The sequence below is a fragment of the Peromyscus californicus genome, unplaced genomic scaffold (assembly GCF_007827085.1).
Source record: "Peromyscus californicus insignis strain IS unplaced genomic scaffold, ASM782708v3 Scaffold_11__1_contigs__length_118956290, whole genome shotgun sequence".
Lineage (NCBI taxonomy): Eukaryota > Metazoa > Chordata > Mammalia > Rodentia > Cricetidae > Peromyscus > Peromyscus californicus.
The window spans coordinates 4,372,594-4,397,038 of NW_026294402.1; the positions used below are offsets into that span (position 1 = coordinate 4,372,594).

At 41.8% G+C, this 24,445-nt stretch overlaps 1 protein-coding gene across 1 annotated transcript; it reads left to right on the forward strand.

Annotated features, from left to right (window-relative positions):
- Positions 1–2,048: 2,048 nt before the first annotated feature.
- On the forward strand, positions 2,049–12,643 carry Mmp12 (matrix metallopeptidase 12). The gene is made up of 10 exons (XM_052726727.1): positions 2,049–2,129; positions 3,463–3,710; positions 4,614–4,762; positions 4,876–5,001; positions 7,606–7,767; positions 8,164–8,287; positions 9,430–9,563; positions 10,022–10,181; positions 11,938–12,041; positions 12,543–12,643. The coding sequence occupies exons 1-10, from the start codon at positions 2,049–2,051 to the stop codon at positions 12,641–12,643; spliced, it is 1,389 nt and encodes a 462-aa protein (XP_052582687.1).
- The last annotated feature ends 11,802 nt before the right edge of the window (positions 12,644–24,445 follow it).

Below are 24,445 nucleotides of genomic sequence, written 5' to 3' on the forward strand. Positions count from 1 at the left end.
CCTTACACTTGGCCAGTTTGGAGCAGCCAGTGATTAAGACACAGGGGAACCGAATTGTGGGTATGTTCATCTACTCTCATTTCTGTTCAGGGCACTCTCTCACTTCTTAGGATCTGTGCTATCCCCGTGTATCTTGTATCCTACGTGCATGAGGTATTTCCTGCAACTCTTCCAAGAAGTGAATTCTGTCTTGCTGTGGATGAGATCAGTTCTTAATTTCAGTGAATCATGGATATACCTTCCTGTGTGATTGCTCCTACCAGGAAGCTAAATTTCCTATGTCCTTATTGTTCTCCAACCAGATTCAGTGATAAGTACTTACTGGGTATCTATTACCCTCAAGGTAGTTTTCAACACCAGGAAAACAAAACAAACAAACAACAACAAAACAAAAAACTTCCATTTTCCCACTTTCTAGCCCAACACAGTTGTGTTCCTCTTATGATTCTTGAGTAAATTCAGTATTTGAAAGGATTTCCTTACAATATTCACCACAATATCATTCTCTTTATGGATCCTTGAGCGTCATCCGCTTACAAATTCAATGTCTGACATTCCCGTTAGGTCAAAGGGCAGGGACCGATGACAGTGAGCAGCTGTCCTGTCACTGGAGTGCCTAACTGTCTCAACAGCATAAGGAGGTTAAAGAGTACTGTCCTCATTTCAAATGGAACACCCAAAAACCAAGCCACAGACTAGGACAGAGTCAGGGTTTGGTAAAGATAAAGACATGGTGTGGGGGTGGGGGTGGGGGTGAGGGGCAGTGCTCCTTCTCTTCCTATCTGAGGAGAAGAGTCCAGAGCTCTAACATCTTTAGGAAAGGGGAAGAAAGGAGAACAAAGCATAGGACATATGTGTGTGAAGAAGCCATACTGAATCTGTTGTTTTGTATGATTACCTAAAAATCAATATTTGCTTGTTTGTTTGTTTATTATGTATGTCCCTGTGTGTGCATGCATGCCGTAGTAGGCATGTGAAGGCCAGAGGACACTTCCAATCATCTGTCCTCACCTTCGACCACATGGGCTCCTGGAGACCAAACTCAGATATCAGGTTTGGGAGCAAGTGTCTTTGCCTACTAAAGCCCTAAAAAATTAATTAAAATTAACATTAGGAAGTAGCCAGCATGTCTCAAGTCTAGGGAGATTGGGGGGACAGGTGTCTAAATTATAACCCACATGTACCCTCATACATTTCATCTAGAAGCGACTGGTGGATTGAAAGGCGTCAAACAGAGCCCTGACCACACTGCAGCCGCATTCTAAAATTCTACTTCGAGAGTTTTACTCTCTGATTTGTAAATGTTTCCATTCTTTAAATACGTCATCAACTGAGAGGTGGAAATGTACAAATGGGATGGTTGAGTCGGGGATAGGGGAAGGAGATGGGGAGACTGCGGAGGCAAAGCCCCCCTCTTCAGGCAGCATAGACGATGAGGAAGTCAGCTCCAGAATCTTTCCAGACATCCAGCTGGGATTGGGTTTCAGTTCCAGTGTCTGAAGATCTCAGCACACATAGAACCTAAGCCTGCACATAGAGCAAGCATCAAAGCATGCTGATGCTATGAACTTTCTCTTGTATTTAAATCAGCATTTAAAGATTCATGTATTCGAGCAAAAATACTTTCTTTACACATTCTTTTAAAATTTCCTTTAAAGCACTTCATCTATAATGGGTGTAAGGAAATCAGAGTAAGGACTATTGACAACATCAAGCTTTCCAAACTCTGCTAATGGAGTTGTCTCTGTGTGCTTGATAGATTTGTTGTTCTTGTATCTTACCTTCACTAATAGTAGAAGTTCAGGCTCACTGGTCACTTCGAGGAAATATACTAGAGATGCTTAGGTGAGGGATGAGTTAGGTGACACTTTGACCCACAGTTAGTTCACATGACTCTGAAGTAAAGCAAGGGATGATATCAACTGTGAGTCACTCAGGATTTCATGTTCACAGATCCGGCCTAAAGGGCTATATAAAGCGGACTTTAAGGGAACTTGCAGTAAGGGAGCAGAGTGACCAGCAGGCCCTGCCAAAAGAACCTGGTCACAATGAAGTTTCTCATGCTGATTGTGGTCTTGCAGGTGTCTGTCTCTGGGGCCATTCCTGTGAATGAAACAAAATTTGCTGAGGTAAGTATTGACAGGATTGCCCTGGTCGGGCCTTTGTCTGTGATATTTACTGAATATGCAAGCTTTATTTTGAAAAGTACTATTTGATTTGAAAATTAGCATAAATAGCTGTTTTCTTTTTGGCATGTTTTGTTTTCTATAGAGGAATATAAAAATGAAGTGGTGATTTAAAAGCATCTTATTAAATTGATGAATAATTGTGCCATCTACAAAAAGCTTTGGGTAAATAATTTTAGCTCAATATTATTGGACTACACTTACGATAGAGTGCTGTATTTTGATTGCCCACCTCATTTTGTCTTTTATTTACAGTAGTAATTTAATGTCCATTAAAGATGTGAGATTTGGACATGGCTTAATCTATGTAGATGCTTCAAATTTTCATGATAGTTACAGCATGCTCCCTCTATGTTTACCTCAGATGTTTATTCATAAATATTTAAAAATAAAATTTGAAAAAATATTACCTTTTTATAATGAAATAAAATTGAGCCCCTATTTTCTAAAATTACATACATTCCTTTTTGAGACAGGGTCTGCTGTGTTGTCTAGTCTAGCCTTGAACTTGTGGCCTCAGGTGGTCCTTCTGTATTGGCCTCCTCAGCAGTTGGCTCTATTTTCTAACCTTATTTTTACTTTGAATTTATCCAAGTCTTCCATTGTGTCAAGACTTTCCCCAAAGCTGTGGCTCAAGTCCAGACCTCCAAGCATGCCAGGCATATGCTCCAACACTGAGCTACCTCTCCCAACTCAGTAAAGTTTTGATACCAGCTTAAATGGCTATAAATCTATAGACAATATAGATTTTGCCATTTACAGTGTGCCCTTATACACTAGATGCCAAAATGGTGCTAAAAATCCAGAAGCAAGCCGGGCGGTGGTGGCGCATGCCTTTAATCCCAGCACTTGGGAGGCAGAGCCAGGCGGATCTCTGTGAGTTCGAGGTCAGCCTGGGCTACCAAGTGAGTCCCAGGAAAGGCGCAAAGCTACACAGAGAAACCCTGCCTCGAAAAACCAAAAAAAAAAAAAAAAAAAAAAAAAAAAAAAAAAAAAAAAAAACCCAGAAGCAAGTCTGAAGAAGCAGAATAATAAATAGTTTTCCCACTGGGCTTTTGGGAATCTAATTATTTAAGACATGTTTAAATAGCATAGGAAGTTAAATTTTTTTCTTCCTTGTAATTGATTGTCTAAACAATAATAATGTAGGCTGTGATGAAAACATCTGGTCCAGGAGCACCAACCTGCTGTTGACCATGCTTGCAGAGGTCCAACAGAAACCTGGCAGTGTACACGTGTACTGTGTAACTATGTACATTACCTGTGTTTTGTCTAGGAGTACTTGACAAGACATTACAACTTTCAAGAGGACAGAATTCTGAAGACAAAATCCAAAACCAATGGAAACACGCTAGAAGAAAAAATCCAGGAAATGCAGCAGTTCTTCGGGCTGGAAGCGACTGGGCAACTGGACAGCCCAACTCTGGCGATGATGCACACACCTCGATGTAGTGTGCCTGATGTACAGTATCGTATGGCGGTGCCGGGGAGGTCACGATGGATGAAGCGTCACCTCACCTACAGGTAATGTCAGTGTATGCCCCATTGAACTCTACTTTCCCAAGGGTGTGGCTTCTAGAAGCCTAAAACTTTTAGCTACAAGAAAGTTTTAAATCTAAGAGTAGCCTCTGTAAGTTGTTAACACTACAGCGTTCATTGTCTCCAGGCTGGTATGATGGCTCAGTGGAGAAAGCGCTTGTCATACAACCATGAGGATTGTATGACAATCCTCAGGTTCCAAGAAGCCATGTAAAAGCCATTATAGGCATGGTGGCTGCCTGTAATCCCAGCACATGGGAGGCAGAAACAAGGGATGCCCAGGGCCAGCTGGCTAGCTAGACTAGTAGAATCAGGTTCTCTGGTTTTAGTTGAGAGACCCTGCCTCAATAAGCAAAGTGGAACGTGACTGAGGAAGACATCTGAGTCAACTGCAGGCCTCTACATGCACGCACGTACGCACTACACACACCTCTACACATATAGGAACTCCTTATCTCTATGAGGAGAGCTGCTCACTGAAGGAAGACTGGCAGCCATTTGCCTGTCAGTCAGTCAGTCAGAGTAGAAAAGCTGCAAACAAAGAGAATGAAACCATTCGATTCAGAATAGAGACAAGACAGGAGAAGTCTGCAGAATATTAAAGACGGGTAAATGTGGAATTGGGGCACAATGGGGACTTGTGTTTATGAAAGTGAATCTTTCACAATAATTACTAGTAAATTATAAACAAGAGGAAATTAAATTACATTTTGATTGATTAAAAAAAGTTTTCAAAAAAAAGTGGTTTGAACTTCAACCAATTTGTTTTCACGTGGACTGTGAGTATGTGAGGAAGTTCTTTCTGCAGGTGTAGGTGCAGAACTGAGAGGCTGGAAAAGACAAGATTAACCCTTGGTGTGCTGGTTGTTCCCTCGTTATTTAACATAGGATCTATAATTACACGCCTGACATGAAGCGTGAGGATGTGGACAACATATTTCAGAAAGCTTTCCAAGTCTGGAGTGATGTGACCCCTCTGAGATTCAGGAAGATTTATAAAGGAGAGGCTGACATCATGATACGCTTTGCATTCGGAGGTACACAACCTGAGCTCCCCCCGGCCCCCCCCCCCCCCCCCCCCCCCCCCGTGTCATTTGTCAGGCTGTGTGACAGATGGAGCTGACTAACGACTTTCTTTCGTTTTAAAAAGCTCATGGAGACCCCAATCCTTTTGATGGCAGAGGGGGTACAATAGCCCATGCATTTTACCCTGGACCTGGTATTCAAGGAGATGCACATTTTGATGAGGCAGAAATCTGGAGTAAAAGTTCTCAAGGTAAGAGAGAAAAAAAATGAAAACTAACTAAAATTAAATTTAAGGTATGTTCTGATCTTGAAACAATAGATTCTGACAAAATATTATAGTCTTAAATAACAAATTCTGATTGTTCACCTCTAAATCAAATTTAACATTTTATGTATTTAGTCCAATTTTTCCTCATTGCAAGTCAGGGGTATTAGGTATGATTGTGTTAGAGATCATCTGTAAGAATCACCAAGCTTATACGAGCAAGTTCTGTACTGTAAACTCTTAGAAAGGGGAAAGTTGCTGTTTGAGTTTTGACCAGTAAAATCTATAAACTTAAAAGCGAACACTAATTCTGTAATTGATCATATGTTAACAATTTCTTAGATTCATGATGACCTGCAAAGATATTTATAGAAAATTTACAGATCCCTGTGGAGAAGTAGAAGCTCATATGTAGTCTTGGAGTCTTGCATGATCTTGGGATACCATTTCCAGAATGTCCAATCAATCAATTGGGACTATAACTCACTATCCCACTCAGATAATTGGGACTGAGGTTAACCTACTATTTATTATTCATTATTTATTATTAGAGGTAATCCCTAATCTAAGAAAATTTAAGCCATCATCTCAACAGCTTTTCTAATATCTCTTGGAAATTCTCAATTATACAATTCATTCATGTGGAAAACATAGGGAGAAATTCAAGTGTGGTCTCTCCACCCTGAATGCCCCTTCTCTGACTGATATTTTTCATGTGAGGTATAGCTATATTTTTACATATACCATGTCTGCTAGGAAGGTAGACACACATCTAAAGCTTTGACACACAGCCTAGAGCTTATCACGTTTTGGATAAGGACATTTTGAAGGCTGCAGGGGAATGTCATATATGATCCAGTACTTGCTGAACTACAAATCCTCAATCAGACATGCTCCATGTGTCTGAGTTTTTTTCCAGGGTCATTTGGTGACTGCTTGTAAGCTCTTAAAGTAAGAATGCTTTGGAGTTCTAATGGACCCTAGAAACATAAATCAATGCAGCTGCTCTCACCTGAGGAGACCAAACAAAAGTCAGTGGCAAGTCTGTGCAAAAGCAGGGGCTAGAACATGTACTATTGGCTCCTGGCTTTATTTTTAAAATTGACTTGACTCTATACTATAAAAAAAGGTGATTCTGAAAATTCTATGTGGCCTAGGCTGGCCTTGAACTCATGGTTCTTCTACGTCACCTTCCTGAGTTGGGATACAGGCATGCAGTACCATGCCCAGTATTGATGTATTGTTTTGAACCAGTAATGAAGAGTCTGATCAATGCTTGCTGAGTTTCCGTTACAGTGTTGAGTGGTATTTTTTATTCAGAGACAAAAAGGGCAAATTCTACCCAGGAGCATATAACCTAACAGAAATAGCAGACAAGCAGAAAGTCCCTGTTTGAAGATCAGGACTGATGAGAGTTAACTTTACAAAACATTATGACCTTGAATTCCTAGGCTTAGTCAATCCCCGTGTCTCAGCTTCCCAAGTGGTTAGAACAACAGACACATGACATTGTCCCCAGCTTTAAGAAAGATTTAGAAACAATGTGAGCTACCAAACATACCTGTGACTTACATTTTGGAAGATTCATGCCAGAACATATTCCATTTGTTTGGAAATGAAATGGTCCACAACTTTAGACAATTTTGGCTCCAAAGAGACATTTTCAGACATTTTTAGTTGAAAACAGAAGTGAGGACTCATACTTCCACAGAGTGGTGCAACTAGAGATGTCTAAATATCTGTAACAGAGGATTGCTCTGCTACTTTTGTAGCCTATATTGACAACAATATTGAGACTGAGAAAAGCTATTTGAAAGAGTGGGGAAATAAGTAAAGGATTCTCAAATGTTCCCTCTGCTGTGTTAGATGTTGTATTATTTCCTTCAAAATGACAAGACAATGGGCTAGCAAGATGGCTCAGAGGTTAAGAGACCACACTGAGCTTATAGAGGACCTGAGTTCTATTTTCAACACCCGCGTCATGCAGCTCACAACTGCCTGTAACACTAGCCCCAGGCAGATCCAACAACTTTGGTCTCTACGGGCACCTGCACTCAAGTGGCATAGCACAGCATATTCACAGTGGGATGACATTCAGCCACTAATGGATGGACTCCTATCACATGGATGGAACTGGGTTATGAGTAAAAAGGTCAGGCATAGGAAGATGAGAACCTCACTATCTCGTTCACATTGAGACATGAGAAAAGTTAATCTCATAAATGCTGAGAGCAGAATGGTGGTTACCAGTGGCCAAGGAGAAAGGGGAGGCAGGTGGGTAATGGTTGATCCATTAGTACTAAGTCACAGTTAGGAGCATGGAGCCCCACTCCAAGCTCTATGGCACAGCAATACAACTACTGTTTATTTCAAAAGCCTGGAAGAAAGTATTTTGAGTGTTTTTGCCACAAATAAATGGTACCTATTTGAAGAGACGGATATCTTTATCCTGTCTTAAACATTATGCAGTAAGTGTAGACATCAGAACATCACACAGTACCCCATAGACATGGACAATTTCATGTGTGAATTAAATAAAAGGTGACAGTCTATTTCACAACTTGATTCTTTTACCTTCTTGCCTCTTAGACACAAACCTGTTCCTTGTTGCCGTTCATGAGCTTGGCCATTCCTTGGGGCTGCAGCACTCCAACAATCCAAAAGCAATAATGTACCCCAGCTATGGTTTCCTTGACCCCGACACATTCCGCCTCTCTGCTGATGACATACGTAGCATTCAGTCCCTCTATGGTAAGTCAGACCTTATAATTTGCCGTACAAGGCCATGCATGTTTATGAATAATCTCTGATATTTATATTTGGAAAATTTGACTATCTCATTTTGAAGCCCGTGTGTACCCTGTGAGACAGGCTTCAGAGACACTGTCTTCATTTTGTTTCACATTTGGAGTGTTTCCTAACAGTGGTACCACCGCTCTGTTGATTGGGCTTCCAGAGAAAGGAAATTCAATTATTCTCCTCCGTGATGATGCAACTCAGCGGGACAAACTCTTCTGGGCATGCTTCTCATGAATTTCATAAGAGACACAACTCTTTTTTATTTTCCTTTAAGAAACAGAATATTTAAAAAGACCAGCTTTTCCTCTTACAAAACTCCACCAAATGAACATCAAAATGTATTTTCAGGACCCCCAGCGAAAAAACCACCCTTGGCAAATCCTAGCAGACCACTATCAACTGTCTGTCAGCAAAGCTTGAGGTTTGACGCTGTCACAACAATGGGAGATAAAATCCTTTTCTTTAAAGATCGGTATGATTATTTTCATATCTAATCAATGTTATGGGCTGTATGGTTAAATTTGTTAGTTTTTTAAATTTGTTTGTTATGGTTTTTTTTTTTTTGTCAGAAGATATTTGAAAGGATGTAGATCAAATTTGTAAGGCAGGGACATGGACTTGATTCCCAAGTTTTGGAGACATCTTAGATTTTTGAAAAACTGGTGTGATGTTGTTTGTGTTGACTAGGAAGCTAGTGTGTGAAAAAATTAAATTTGTAGTAGGAATCTGGCTGGGAATTAAAAGACAGGAAGTGGAGAAGCCCAGGTAAAAATGATGAGGTCTCAGTGGCTGGGGAGATGGTTCTGTTGGCAAGGTACTTGGTGTTCAAAGAAGAGGACCTGAGATGAATCCCCAGCATCCACATAGAAATGTCCAGGGGCAGCTGCACGGACTGTGAATCCGAGTGCAGGGGAAGGATAGCAGGGTCACCGGGGCTTGTGGAGTCTAAACCAGTCTAATTGAACCCAAAACCTCCAGGCTCAATGAGAACACGTCTCAAAAGATAAGCATGGGACAGTGGTTGAGGAAGAAACCTGTGGCCTTCACACACAAGTGTACAAACACACATACATATACATGAACACCTACACACACACACACACACACACACACACACACACACACACACACACACACACAAAAGTCTGGAATTAAGGCCTTGAAAAAGCTCCTGTGCCGACTTCCTTGCATACTTGGAGAATTCCAGAATGACTCCAGTCTCTGTTTTGGAGCAGAAATGGAGACAGATGCTGGATTGTGGGGAGGGAAGTGAGGAAGGCTAATGTGTGGGAGGCAGGATGGATGCTTCTTCTTTTGAGACGATAAAACAATAACTTCTTCCATTTATAAAACCAACTAACAGGTTGTGAGACCTCACTAGAATCTTAGATCCCTGGAGTCCAGGCTCTGGATATTTCTTTTTTTGTGTTTCCTGTTTAAGTCATTGTCATTATCTGAACTGATTCAAGTTCTCTTTCATGGTGCTGTCATGCAGAAATCCATGGAATAGAGTATGAAAATAAATACTGAATCATTTCACAAGTTCCCATTTGTGTTTTGAAAAATATGAGTCTACAGCAATTTTTCGTATATATTAAATGCATTTCCTGTCAGATTCCTCTGGTGGAAGCTTCCTTGGAGTCCAGTCACCAATGTTACTGCAATCTCTTCCATGTGGCCAACCATCCCATCTGGTATTCAAGCTGCTTGTGAAACTGAACGCAGAAATCAACTCTTTCTTTTTAAAGGTAACTCCAATGCTTGGTTCTGCCACTGAGAACACTTTAAGGAAAAGAATCAGTGAAGGAAAGGGTACCACTTTTTGTAGATAGAGACTAAAGACAGCACTCCAAACTTCTGTAATCATAGCTCTGAATGGTAAGTTAACGTACAAGCTCAACTATACAAGAAATACGCCCAACCTTTGGGATAAGTTATGAAATATGAGATGATGGAACTTAAAGCATCTAAGCAATAGAGCCACAGGAGGTAAACCAATGACTGAGAACAAAAACAGAAACATTTCTCAGTCACAGAGAAACTACTTACCATGGATGGAATCTCAGGGTTACTCACTTCCCGCTCTAGCACAAATAAAATTAATTTAAGAACTCTACACAAGAGAAATGATTTATAGTAAGTCAGTATTTTTATTATTTTTTTTTTTGGTGTGACTCTGTTGTTCCCTCTGTGTTTGTCCTTATAGATGACAAGTACTGGTTAATAAACAACTTAGTACCAAAGCCACACTACCCCAGGAGCATATACTCTCTGGGCTTCCCCAAGTCTGTGAAGAAGGTCGATGCAGCTGTCTTTGATCCGGTTCTCCGTAAAGTCTACTTCTTTGTGGATAAACAATGCTGGAGGTGAGGTCCCATGGCTGGTACCCTATCCACTAAGATTTGTGAGGCAGGCACAGAATGGAATTTCCAGAAGGCAGTTTTTCTATGAAAGTTTCAATACCTTTGTCTTTTTTGGGAGAGGCAGCAAGAGAAAATGGGTCTGAAACAGTCACTGTCAGCCTGGTTCTTTTCTCCAGGCCTTTGTTTTCTGAAATATTTTCATTCTGGAGAGTGTCTGGACTCCAAGACTCCTTCCGGTAATTGGTGGCCCCAGAACACAAAATAAGGAACCTGCCCTTTGAGTGACAGAGAGGCAGGGGGAGACCAGGCACTCATTCCAGTAGTAGTCTGGTTGTTTCCCCTGATGTCGAAGGAGAGAGGGATCGTCGTCCCTGTCCCCTTCTGAGGAAAACAATCAGGAGCTGTATTGCTTGCGTGTTGACATAAGACATGACAGAGAGTACGAAGATAGTAAAACCTCTATGTTTTCTTGAATATTTAAAATTCAAAATCTCATTTCAACTGAACGTCACATAGTTGTCACATAAATTGGTCTGCCAACTTTAGCCTTCCTTGAGAAAGAGGACTTATGATTTCACCAGATAAGATTTTCTGGAGAGGTGACAAACAGGTATAATATATTGCGATCCAACATTCCTAAAAATTCATCTGATTACAGGCTCCCCTTTACACTTCCAACCAACCAAAGAATTTCCTTTTCCTAAATGCCAGAGGGCCAGTGTTGAGCAAGCGACAGTTGGAGAACTAAATTGAGTGCGAAATAAGATAATAAGCATGTTCAATTGTCATGTGGAAGTCTAGAGAAAACTGACTCTTTTCACTCAGTGATAAAAGAGACTTTATAGGGGAAAAGTACAGAGACAGCTAGCCAAACTAGTGGAAATGCATGAACTGTGGACCAACAGCTGAGGAGCCCCCATGGTACCAGACTAGGCCCTCTGGATAAGGGAGACAGTTGTTTAGCTTGAACTGTTTAGGGGGCCCCCAGGCAGTGGGATCAGGACCTGTCTCTAGTACATGAGCTGGCTTTTTGGAGCCTAGTGCCTATGGTGAGACACTTTGCACAGCCTTGGTGCAGGGAGGAGGGGCTTGGACCTGCCTCACCTGAATGTACCAGGCTCTGCTGACTCCCCATGGGAGACCTTGCCTTGGAGGAGGTGGGAATGAGGGGTGGGTTGTGGGGGGAAGGCTGGGGGGCAGGAGGAGGGAGGAGAGGGGTATCTATGGTTGGTAGAAAAATCTTTTAATTAAAAAAATAAAGTAATGCACTAGAGTGCATATTAATTTAAAAAGAGACTTTATGGAAATACTAGGACCTCACTCTCCAGTGTGGACATGATGTGTTTTACTTTTAGTTTTTCTTTAACATGGATGTTCAAAACCTGTTGGTTCTGTGACTCTTTAGCCCTGCTTCTTTTCACCATGGGAGAAAAATCAATAATTATGTGTCTCGCTAGAAAGGATTTTCAAAAATGGTGGCAGGCAGCTAAGTCACTGGGCCAGTGAGTGCTGTCACACAAGTATCAAGCCCTCTTCAATGCTGAGCTGCGGGGGAACCCTGGGAGGGTGGGCAGGTTTGAGGGGAGTCACCGTCCGAGTTTTGACTCCTGTGCTGACTTAGGGAAAAATCAACCACCTGTTTCGGTCTTTGAACTTTTCATGAGTACATTTAAAACACTTTCAGGAAAGATGAATATATGCCTCATGTTGATGAAGTCCATATTCTCATTGTGCTCCTGCTGGCCATTTCCTCCCACAGGTATGATGTGAGGCAACAGTCCATGGACCCTGCTTACCCCAAACCTATTTCCACACACTTCCCAGGAATTGGGCCTAAAATTGATGCGGTGTTCTATTTCAAAAGTAAGTAGCTGGGAAAAAGATGAGAAGCCACATTTTCAAATACGATAATGCAGACTGGGATCCAGAGTGGGGGTAAGGTGCTCCAGTTTGTGGTGTGAATATGTTCAAATTCAGCCTGAGCAAACTTGCCTGTTGGTGTCACAGAGCTAAGACACAGCCCACATTGTGTGAGATGAGGTGCACAACACATTTAACAAGAACAGAAATCAGCGTTTTGTTCCTTCTCTCCTGAGTGGACCAACATTTGAAAACAGATTTGAGTTCTCCCGAGCCTTTTCCTCCTTCAGGATCCCTGTGTGCTTGACCTGGACCCTGTGTCCTCTCTTGGGACCTCCACCCAGAGAGTGACTAGCCGAGGGTGAGAGCAGGGTGCACTGACAAGGGCCCCCAACACTGACATCTCAATCACACCTTCGGTAGTCTAGATAACCTTTAAAATCAGCTCTAAGTTTTAAAGAAACACAAGTAAGAATTAAAGAATGGGATTTGTTTCCATTTTAGGACACTATTACATCTTCCAAGGAGCCAATCAACTGGAATACAACCCCCTACTACATCGGGTCACCAAAAAGCTGCAAAGTACAAGCTGGTTTGATTGTTAGGAATGATGCAGTTAAGAGTGTTGGCCAGTTCTTCAGTTTAATAAGTACTTACCACATGTTCACCGTGTGCTCAAGGTGTAACTGCATGACAGTAATGTAACATGAAATAAGGTGAGGCGTACAGGCCACAGATAAATATTTACACAGAAAAATGCTTTCTACCAAGTTTAACCTCTTTTGGTACATTTTTCACTTGATTCAATTCTTAATTTTGAAAGCAGGTATCTCTAAAGGCAGCCAGGTTTCTCTGTAGGTGTTTTCTAACAACCTCAAGTGGGAAATTAGAATTACTTCCTTGTCTAAATTTATAAACTGAAATTTAATATGTATTATTTTGTCAAATAAATTTAAAGAAAGTAGTTGGCTTTTGATTTTTTCTTTAAAAAATGTTGTGTGTGTGTTGACTGCATGTATGTATATGCACCACGTGTGTGCAGTGTGGGGAGAGGGCATCAGATCCCTAGAAACCGGAGTTTCAGGTGGTTATGTGCAGCCTGTGAGTGCTGGGGCTTGAACCTGGATCCTTGGGAAAGCAGCTGTACTCTTAGTCTCCGTATCACTGCTCTGGTCTTGGTTTTTAATATTTTTTTTTGAAAAATAGAATGAATTTTGAAAATAACTCTGGCTCCCAAATAAAATCTTTCTGTGACTATACCAAGGAGTCAATAGCGATGTGACAGCAAGAAAAAGTTGGAGCTTAAAGTCCTTTTGATCAATTGTGTAAGGACACCGTTTAATCCTAAGACAAGGAAGCATTCTCTAGCCTGCACATGACCCCGAGAATAACAGAGGAGGGAGGATGGAATGGGATGTCCGTTCTTGTTAGAGCCGTGTTGTAGCTAAAGTTTTCCTGCCTGGCCCACAGTCAGGACAAATCTCTCTCACCCGCCAGTCCCACGGCCGCTCAGACCCGACCAAGTAAACACAGAGACTTATATTGGTTACAAACTGTATGGCCGTGGCAGGCTTCTTGCTAACTGTTCTTACAGCTTAAATTAATCCATTTCTATAAATCTATACCTTGCCACATGGCTCGTGGCTTACCGGCATCTTCACATGCTGTTTGTCATCATGGCAGCTGGCAGTGTCTCTCTGACCCAGCCTTCCACTTCCCAGCTTTATTCTCCTCCTTGTCCCACCTATACTTCCTGCCTGGCCACTGGCCAATCAGTGATTTATTTATTGACCAATCAGCAACACACTTGACATACAGACCATCCCACAGCACCAGAGCGGCTGCGCCATTGCTGTGTGGCCTTACAGGACACTAGCCTCCTTAAACATGGGTGGAAGTGTGAGTAGCACACACCTCTAAGTTTGTTGTGGGGGCAAATACAACCTGGTGAGCCCCTCGTACCTGTGTCCTGTGTTGCCCTGACACCTAGGCTCCCTGTCCTCTCCACTGTGTATGCTGTAGTGCTCGCCTTTAAAGCTTACAGGTTTGTGAAATATGTCCGGTCTTAAAACTGACTGATATATGGACCCAGATACAGAAAGCCCTCCACAGCAGATGAGCATCTATTCACTTTTGAAGAGTGAGCTGAGCTGAGGTAGTAGGGATGAGGGGAAGGGGCTCCTTAGCCTTCATGTCTCAGATGAGTGTTGATCGTCATCATCAGCTTGATGGGATCTGGGATCATATAACAGAGCCATGAGGACCGTCCAAAGAAGATAGACTGGGGGAGGAATTCCTGCTTTCAGAGTGGATGGCAGGTTTACTACATTAAATCACACCCACGGTGGAAAGAGCAGCACTTCGTCCTGATGAGGACAGATACTTAAATTCAGGTTACGAGTTTGCATTTCATGTACGTAATGCTTCTGCCCAAACTATCGCCCAGGGACCTACAGAACACCTTATCCATCATCATGTGTTCTGTACAGCATTGTTTCTGACCAGGGAACTCATTTCACCGCCAAAGCGGGATAGCAGCAGTAGGTCATGTTCGTGCTCGTGCAGTTCACCGGTCTGATCATGTTCCATACAGTCCTGACACAGTTGACATGCTGTAAGCCTTTGGTTAATTTCTAGATTTTTTTTTTCTTTTCAGTGTTAGTGATGAACCCAGGGCCTTGTGTATGCTAAAAAGGCACTCTACTTTCAAGCTACATCCTCACTGTTATTAAGATTCTGAAAATGTTGCTTTGGTAGCTTGGTGCTAGTGGGTTTTTTTTTTTAAAACACTAAAAAACTAGTGTTGCTAGGTGTTGCTTTGATGAAAAGGGATATCTGATTGTCCTTATTCTATCACCCTAGATGACAGGGCTCTTAAATTATTAATGCTAGTGTCAACAGCAAAAAGATTTTTAAGACCCTAATTGGTGCTACTATTCTCACAGTAACTTTGTCAAAAATAGTTATTTCAAAAAGCATAGTATTTATATTAAAATTGACTTAGCAGATTCAATAGATAAAGTATTTTCTTAACTCCCACTAGGGCAAATGTTTCCTGAGATAGCCTAACAATTAAAAGCTCCTTAAAGTCTTGGTGGTTTTTAAGGATAGAGAGGCGGCCATGGACCAACTGTGAGAACTTCCTATTAATAGGTGGATTCTATTAATTTAAAAATTCTTACATGGTCTTTATTTAAAGGCATTTCTGCCACTCACTCTCTAAGACCATCTTTGCTGGCAGGTTCTTGGTTAGCATGACCATCCTTATGATTTTGAAGACGTTGTGCATGTCTTTAATTTCCTATTTTTTACTTTTACAAAGCCTAAAATGCTTTAAAAATGAGCTCTCTTTTCTTTTGTTTTAGAAAAAATAGATGTTGTGGTGATAATTTATCTGTGTCCCCCAATAAAATTTATCTGAGGATCAGAGGATAAAGGTCAGCCACTATTAGTAAAAACAGAAGTCATGGAATGTTAGCACACACCCTTAATCCATCTGGATCTCTGTGTGTTCAAGGTCACACTAGGGAACAGAGCCAAGTGTGGTGACACACGCCTTTAATCCCAGTACCAACCATAAAGACCTGGAGGTCTGTACAGACAGGTAGTGACAAGGAAGTGAGGTAGCTGGGCTAACAGCCAATGAAAGGGCAGAACAGCAAGGCAATAAAGGCTTGGGTAAGACAGGAAGTAGCTCGCACTTTGGAAGCTGCGTCATGGAAGCTGCGTCATGGTGAGGTAAGGTTAGCTGGTGGCTGTTCCAATTTTTCTGATCTCTGTCAGATTTTCACCCCTATTTCTAGCTCCGTGTTTTTTTATTTAATAAGATGGCTTAGAAATTCGTCTACAAGATATTTAAAAAAATTTTTGTTCCTTGTTTTTGTGAATTGTCTTCTATTCTGAAAATTTTCAGTAATTATCTCTTTTGTAATGCTTTTCTTAATTTGATTGTCTCCTTCTGAGACTCAAAAAATCATTCATTCTTTGTCATAGCCCCTTATTCTTTCAACTACTCTTTGAGTCTTCATTTTATCTTGCTCTGATATTCCCTGGACCATTTTCACATCTATGTTCAGTTTTAGTAACAATCTCTTCACTTGCTTGTAATCACCTCTTTTTTTTAAATTTTGTTTACTTTATTTTATATGTATGTGTATGTACTTGAGTGTATGTGTGTGACCATGTACATGCAGTACCTGAAGAGGCCAGAAGAGGTTATCAGATTCCCTGGACCGAGAGTTACAGGTAATTGTGAACTGACCTACACGGGTACTAGGAACTGAACTCTGGCCTTACATAAGAGCAACAGTGTTCTTAACACTGAGCCGTCTTCCTGGCTTTCCAATCAACTGTTTAGCCTGTTCATTCTGGATTTACATTTGAGCAAAAACGTGACCATTCCAAAGTTCCCACTCGACTTGTTTTCAAAACAGACTGGTCATCACTGTTTCTTGTTGCCTGTTCACCTTTGTGATTTTTCTCTCTCACCTTTTTATATTTTAAATTCTTATCTAGTAAGGATTTAATAATTTTAATATTCAAAGCTTGTAAATTGAAGTTCAATGTTTGCTTTTCAATTGACTTTCACTGGCAGAGTCTTGTTCCGTTGTGCATTAGGGAAGCTTTGTGAGATCATTTTAAAAGCATCTTAAACAGTGTTTTTTGAGATAAGTTTTCTTTATGTAGTTCAGAGTAGCCTTATGCTTATAGCAATCCACCTATCTCATCCTTAGGAGTGCTAAGGTCACAGATACACGCCACATGTCCAGCTGTGGCTTTCTTTATGTTTAACACTGTTTCTGATAACAATCAGGAATTTTTCTCACTAGAGACTGTCTGACTTCTTTTGAAAATCTGTGGTAAAAATCTTAGCTACAATATCTTTCCCTAACTTGCAAATTGTTCAAGTTCAGGATACCTAAAGTCTTCTGCTACAGGCTTCACCCTTGGGAAATTTCCCTTTCTCCTTGGCTGTATACTCACTTAAGCCCAATCCAACTTCAGCTTATTTTGTGTGGAGATATGTGTGCCTGCAGGTGTCTGTGTGCATGGCTGTGTATAGGAACCAGGACCCCTCCCCCTCCCCCGAGATTTCCATGATCAAGCCCAGCAATGCACTGAGGAGGTTGATCAAGACTGGTTTCCACAGAAGATCCACTCAGAGCACACCGTCTGCTGTGCTGCGTGAAGGTGTGGGAATTCTGATCTGAGAACAGCCATAGGTGAAGCTCCTGAAACTTGGTGGGAAACTGGGGTGGTCTCTTCCATTCACAATGCTGCTTGATCTAGTGTTTGTTACTCTCCTCCTTCTGCACTGGCATCAACTGTCAACTCAACACAACTTAGAATCAACTGGGGGAGGGTGTCTACTGAATAACTGCTTTCATCAGCTCAGTCTGCAGGTGTGTCTTCACTGCTGATTGACTGTGGGCAGCACCATTTCCTGAGCATGGGTCCCAGACTACAAAAGCCCAAGAGATCCCAAGAGCAAGCTGGCATGCAGCATCCTCCAGGTCTCTACTGCACATCCCTGCCTGAGTTCCTGCCTGAGTCCTCAGTGATGGACTATGATCTGGAAATGTAAACCAAATAAACCCTTCCTTCCTCAAGTTTCTTTTGGTTAAAAGTGTTTTGTTATAGCAGGAGAATGAACCAGAACACCTCCTCTGCAGGTATACTCCTCCCATTAGGAATCGCTTTTATTGTGGGAAACGCAGACTCGTGTTTCCTCATGACATACTACTCTAGATCACCCCAAGTTAGAGAGCCATTACCTTAGTTTATATTCTCCCTGGTATCTAATTTTGAATAATGGTTATTATATTCTAGGGATGTATATATAACTTCTGTTATATACATCAAACATAGAATCCATACTTTATCACCACTTTAAGAATGAAGAAAAAGATAAAGGAAATAAGCAATTCAGTTATTGACAGGCTCAGAAGTCTGGAACCTAGGATCCACACAGAAGACTCTAAACCCCAAACCTGTGTTCTGATTCCTCTTTGACTGTTTTGGTTGATAGTAATTTAACTAACAAGGATCATGCTCCAATTGTTAGGCACACAATAAATGGGTCATGGAGTGATCACCTCCAAAGTCCTGGTCCTCCTCGGTAGTTTTTGGAGCAGTTACACTACCATAAACATTCTCAGAGTACTGTGTACATAAGTGAGGCCTGAGAAAACACGCTGAGATATTTTTTTTTCCAGACAGGGTTTCTCTGTGTAACATTCCTGGTTGCCCTGGAACTCACTTTGTAGACCAAGCTGGCCTCGAACTCAATGAGATCCGCCTGTCTCTGCCTCCCAAGTGCCACCTCGGCTGGGATTAAAGGTATGTGCCATCACTGCCCATCAAGACTTCTGCATATGTAAGTGTAGAAGGATCTTTCTTTGGAATGCCAGCTTACAAAAAATGACATGGAGACTAATTATTAATTATGAAAGCTTGACCTTAGCTAGGCTTGTCTTTAACTAGTTCTTATAATTTATATTAACCCATATTTTTAAATCTACATTCTTTTATGTGGCTCAGTTACCTTTACTCTGTACTCCTCCTCTGTGATAATATATTGTGAACCCTAATAAAGCTTGCCTAGGGATCAGAAGACAGAGCCAGCCACTAGACTAGACATAGAGACCAGGCAGTGGTAGTACACATCCTTCATCCTATCACTCGGGAGGCAGAGATCCCTCTGGATCTCTATGAGTTTAAGGCCACACTGGAAACAGAACCAGGCATGGTGGTACACACCTTTAATCCCAGTACTGGGAAATACACACGCCTTTAATCCCAGTACTGGGAAATACACACGCCTTTAATCCCAGTACTGGGAAGCACACACGCCTTTAATCCCAGTACTGGGAAGCACACACGCCTTTAATCCCAGTACTGGGAAGCATACACGCCTTTAATCCCAGTACTGGGAAGCATACACGCCTTTAATCCCAGTACTGGGAAGCACACACGCCTTTAATCCCAGGAAGTGACAGCAGGGCGGAGAAAGGAATTAAGGCCTGAGGAAACAGGAACCGAAGCAGAAGGTCTCCACTGAGACCCTTTTGGGTGAAGACTCAGGATTTCAGTCAGAGGATTCGTGGAGTTGTGAGCTAACAGGTGGCGGCTGTGGCTTGATCTGCTTCTCTGATCTTTCCGCTTTTACCCCCAAATCTGGTACTGGGTTTTGTTTTTAAAAAGACAATCTAAAGCCGGGCGGTGGTGGCGCACGCCTTTAATCCCAGCACTCGGGAGGCAGAGCCAGGCAGATCTCTGTGAGTTCGAGGCCAGCCTGGTCTACAAAGTGAGTTCCAGGAAAGGCGCAAAGCTACACAGAGAAACCCTGTCTTGAAAAACCAAAAAAAAAAAAAAAAAAAAAAAAAAAGACAATCTAAGATTTGAACAACACTCCTCCTGCTTCCTCTCCATCCAGCTTGAGACTACCCCCTTCTTCCTCCCAGAGCTCTCTGTCTCTGAAGTCCCACTTAAGAGCCTCCTGCCTAGCTATTGGCCACTCAGTTCTTCATTAAACCAATCACAGTGACACATCATCTTCACATAGTGTAAAGGAATATTTCACAACATGTAAGTGAGGCCAAGGGAAAATTTCCACATAGGCTCTTAGTTTATGACTTTGAACAACATGTTCCCATCTCTGTATTTGAGCAAAATATGATTTTCTAAAAATGTAAAACAAACAACAAGAATCCCCAAGAACCTGTAAAGTGTGTGCTAGAGTACAAAGGCATGGAATTCTTGTGCTAGTCTGATGCTTAACGTGGATTTTGTTGAAAAGGACTGAGGAGTTCGTGAGCAGCAAGATTTTAAAAATTTGTCTGGGATTTGGAACTCTGATCGAACTTTGAGAGGGAGGAGTCTTGGAGTGCTTATGAATCTTTCATAACATGTGTCCTAACTGGGTCACATCTTGACACTGCGAGTGGAAAGACGGTGGGCAGAACAACAGGGCTTAGAAATGGGACACGAAAGTCTGAAACTCGGAAAGATCACGAGAGATGCCCCCCCATTGAAGACTATCAAATACTGAGTCTAGAGGCCCCTCTGTGTGCATGTGCCCTGGCATCTGCTGGAGATCAGAGGACATTGTCAGCTTGGCCCTGGCCTTTCACCTTGCTTCAGACAGGGTCTCTTACTATGCCAGTCTAGTTGGCTGCAAGCTCCTGGGAATTCTCTTGTTTCTGCCTCCCATCTCGACATGAGACTCCTGGAATTACAGACACACATATTATCACACTTGCCTTCTACGTGAGTTCTGTGGAGCTGCACTTAGGTCCTCACACCCATATGACAAGCACTTTATCCATTGAACCATCTCACCAGTCCCAGAATTCAGTTTCTAAGAATGTGAACACGTGGACAATAAATTGTGTGAGGTAGGTTATATCTGGGGTAAAGGAATGCTATTAACAGAGTGCATGAAGGAATGGGATTAACTAAAAAATTCAGCAAACTATATTTTTGTTTGTTCTGGGATTGACTGTAAAATATTTTGCTAATAAATTAGAATAAACATTTTAACACTATCTGATCTTCAATGTCTTAATCTGTAAATGAGTATACTAATGTTACCTTGCAATGCAGGTTACAAGATTAGCTGGAACGGGAACAGAGTGGGAGAACAAGGAAAGAGATACCATGATAAATGGAGGCACTATGGGAATAGGGAGAAGCAGAGTGCTAGGGAGGTTCCCAGGAATCCACAAAGATGACTCCACCATAGATTACTGGCAATGGTCGAGAGGGTGCCTGAGCTGACCTACTCTGGTGATCAGATGACTGAATACCCTAACTGTCATCTTAGAACCCTCATCCAGTGATTGATGGAAGCAGATGCAAAGATCCACGGCCAGGTCCCAGGTGGAGCTCCAGGAGTCCAATTGATGAGAGAGAGGAGGAATTCTATGAGCAAGAGATATCGAGACCATGATTAGAAAAAGTACAGAGACAACTAGACAAACTAGTGGAAATGCATGAATTGTGGACCAATAGCTGAGGAGCTTCCATGAAACTGGACTAGGGCCTCTGGATAAGTGAGAAAGTTGTTTAGCTTGATCAGGACCTGTCTCTAGTACATGAGCCGGCTTTTTGGAGCCCAATGCCTATGGTGAGACACTTTGCACAGCCTTGGTGCAGGGAGGAGGGGCTTAGACCTGCCTCAAGTGAATGTACCAGACTCTGCTGACTCCCCATGGGAGACCTTGTCTTGGAGGAGGTGGGAATGGGGGTAGGTTGTGGGGGGGAGGCTGGAGGGTGGGAGGAGGGAGGACGGGGAATCTGTGGTTGGTATGTAAAATGAATAGAAAATCTCTTAATAAAAAAAGGAAAAAAAAGAAAAAAGATTACACATAATCTGCGCAGTGTGTCAGAGGCATAGGAAGTGATTGGAACCTGCCTTCTTTTCTTCCTTCTTTCATTTCTTTGTTTCTTCCATTCTTTCCTTCCTTTATATTTTGAGGTCGGGTCTCCTGTATCCCAAGCTGACTTTAAAATAGCTATATATCTGAGGATCTTGAACTTGGGATTCTTCTCTTCCACCTACCAAGCAGTGGGATTGCAAGCATGCAGCACTGGAGATCAGACTCGGGGATTCATAGAGTCAGGCAGGCACCCTACCAGCTGAGCAATATTTGCAGCCCTTTTTTTCTCTTTTCTCAAAGAATAATTATGCTATATGTGTATTTTTCGAGCATGTTGCACACTCTCAGAAGACCTAGAGTCATCTATCACCTAAAACGTTATTGGATGATGAATGTTCTGGCCCTGGTACCCTTCTTTCCATAGTGTGGGTTTAATGAGAAACAGGCTGACACACATCAGCTCACTGGAATTTTGAGAGTAAGCTTTGCCTCGGGATACATCCAAGCCTAATTTTGGATGTTCCCACAACTCAAACTTCCATTCTGTCATTCTTATATAATGTGATCCTTCCAAAGGATGTGTCACTATTAATAAAGTCATGACTCAAAAGAAGACAAGATTTCCTCAGAACAGTGACAAAGAAGTACATAACTTCATGGTCACGGATTTTTCATGCAATGAACAGTACTGATTACAGGTGTTTGTGAAAAAAAAACAAAAACATGAAAACTAAGTCCTATAATAAGACAATTATGAATTACATTTAAAATTTTACTGTTATCACTCAGCCAAGAAAGTATCCCAGACTTCCATATAGGTCAGAGGTGAAAGCTGGGGAGGTAGTAGACAGCATTTCCAGCAAAAGACTGGTGCACAGGGACTCCAGCAACATTCCCAGGAAACCTGTGTCCTCATCTAGAATAAATCCACCACATATGGCCAGGCTCTCAGGAAGGTGGACTGTTAACTACACAGCATTTCAGGATCAGTTGCCTCCAGATGGCCAGGATTTTATTGATAGTTGGCAGGGTCACACTTTTTTTTCCCACCTTCCAACTTAGGAACAAAAAAATAAAAAGCACTAAATATGAACACTGAGCCACTAACAAAGGTTTCCACACGTCCAAGTGATCTGCCTACAACTCTTCCTGCCAACAGACTCCTTTTGGGAGGGTCTGATGTCTCCTTTTTTTCTCTGCTGTGAGGGTATGAAGCCTCCCTTTTCTCTGCTATGAAGAGTTCCTGTTTCTCCTTGGTATCATCTTGGTATCTTGGTATCTGTCAGAACTCAAGTAGCCACGGCTGGCACATCTGTGGTAGCAAGCTGTGATTATACAGCCTCTGCTTTTCCACCTTGTGGCAGCTTTGATTATTCCCACACCAGGAAAAGGTTTCCCATGTTATGAAAGTAACCTAACATGGCTTTTTTATTTGTTTTTAAAATTTTAAATACAGTTTAGTTTGTTTTATGCGTATCTGAGTGGGCACATTCAAGAAACAGTGAGCATGTGGAGGTCAGAGGACAAGTTGTGGGAGTCAGTTCTCTCCTTCCTCTACGTGGTTCCTGGGGATCACACTTGGGTTATCAAGCTTCACAGCAGGTGCCTTTCCTCACTGAGCTGTCTCACTGTCCCCAAGGAACCCAAGCTTTATTGTGGATGGCTACTTTCCGGATGTCACACCACGTCTTGCCTGTCTCACCTCGCCTTTCTTCTCTCTATATCACTGCTTTTCTCTATCAGTTCTTTTCATTTATACTTGCACTCCTCCAGATTGTGTGTATATGTATAATGTATATATATATATATATATATATATATATATATATATATATATATACACACACCTGAAAATTATACACACACATGAAATATATAAATTTTTAGACCGCATCTTGCTATATAGCCTGGATTGGCCTTGAACTCACAATCCTACCTCACGAGCCTCCTGCTGGAGTAAGTGTACATAACCATCACTGCCTCAGGTTGTCTGCAAGCTGCACTTCAGTTTCGGTAGCCCTTAAAAGTGCCACCTTTGCTTCTTCTAATTTCCAGCCTCTTCAATCCCCACCTCTGATAATTCTCATACAGGCACAGCTGTGATGTCACTTATCTGTCCAAAACAGAAAACTGGAAGCTTTTCAGTCTACAAGGCAACTGTTAGTAACCACAGAATTGAAAACAAGGCTGCTTGCTTTATGGAATGAACTTTCCCATTAGCTAAAGGAACAATGATTGTATCAGCTAAAAGATTCAGGGTCCTGCTTGAATTTGTCTTAGGCAGAAGCTCAGCAAGCACTGGTTCCAGAAGAAGTAGACAGACACCTCACTCCTTACAGGAGTTGAGACCCATTGTTTGCCATCAAGTAGAAAACAGCAAATCTGTGTCTCTGTTGCATGAGTGTGGCTTGTAGAAGAGGAAATACGGCAGCTCTAGACTTTCTCACTCACTCACGATGCCTCTCTCACATAGGGGTGGCCAACAAAACCCAAGATCAAACATGACATGCGGTCACCAACTAAAGTCATCAAGACAGAACACATTGGTCAGGCTACAAGAAGTTTTCTAGAGTCTTCTTTGCTCCCTTTGTTTGACAGAGTCAATTTTCTGATTGGAAGACAGCTTGTCAGGTGGGCTGCTCACCCCAGAGCTAAGCTTGGTTCCCGGCCTTTCTCATGATCATCCCCTCCCCTTCCATACAGATTCACAGATGAAAAAAAATGTTTCTTAAGCAGCATTCTCTCCCTCCACAGTCAGATGGGATACACCACTTTTTAAAAGTACAACTATAATTATTAATTTATGTTATCCCATTTTGCACAATTGGAATATTTGTACTAAGAATGTTATGAAACATCCTTCTTCCCCTCTTAAAGTCAGTTGCCTGAAACCACATGAAAGACATTATTGGTGCCAAGGACTGGTTTCAACACTGTTCACCACTCTGAATCTGAATTCAGGGAGTGATCTGAATCATTATGCATTTTAAATCAGAATAATGACACATTTGCATTTTCCATTGCCCT

Excerpts from the sequence above, each read along its gene's own strand:
- Mmp12 (XM_052726727.1), top strand. The coding sequence starts at position 2,049 with ATGAAGTTTCTCATGCTGATTGTGGTCTTGCAGGTGTCTGTCTCTGGG. Across the intron at positions 5,002-7,605 it reads CTGGAGTAAAAGTTCTCAAG|ACACAAACCTGTTCCTTGTT; the intron begins GTAAGAGAGAAA and ends CTTGCCTCTTAG. Across the intron at positions 8,288-9,429 it reads ATCCTTTTCTTTAAAGATCG|ATTCCTCTGGTGGAAGCTTC; the intron begins GTATGATTATTT and ends ATTTCCTGTCAG.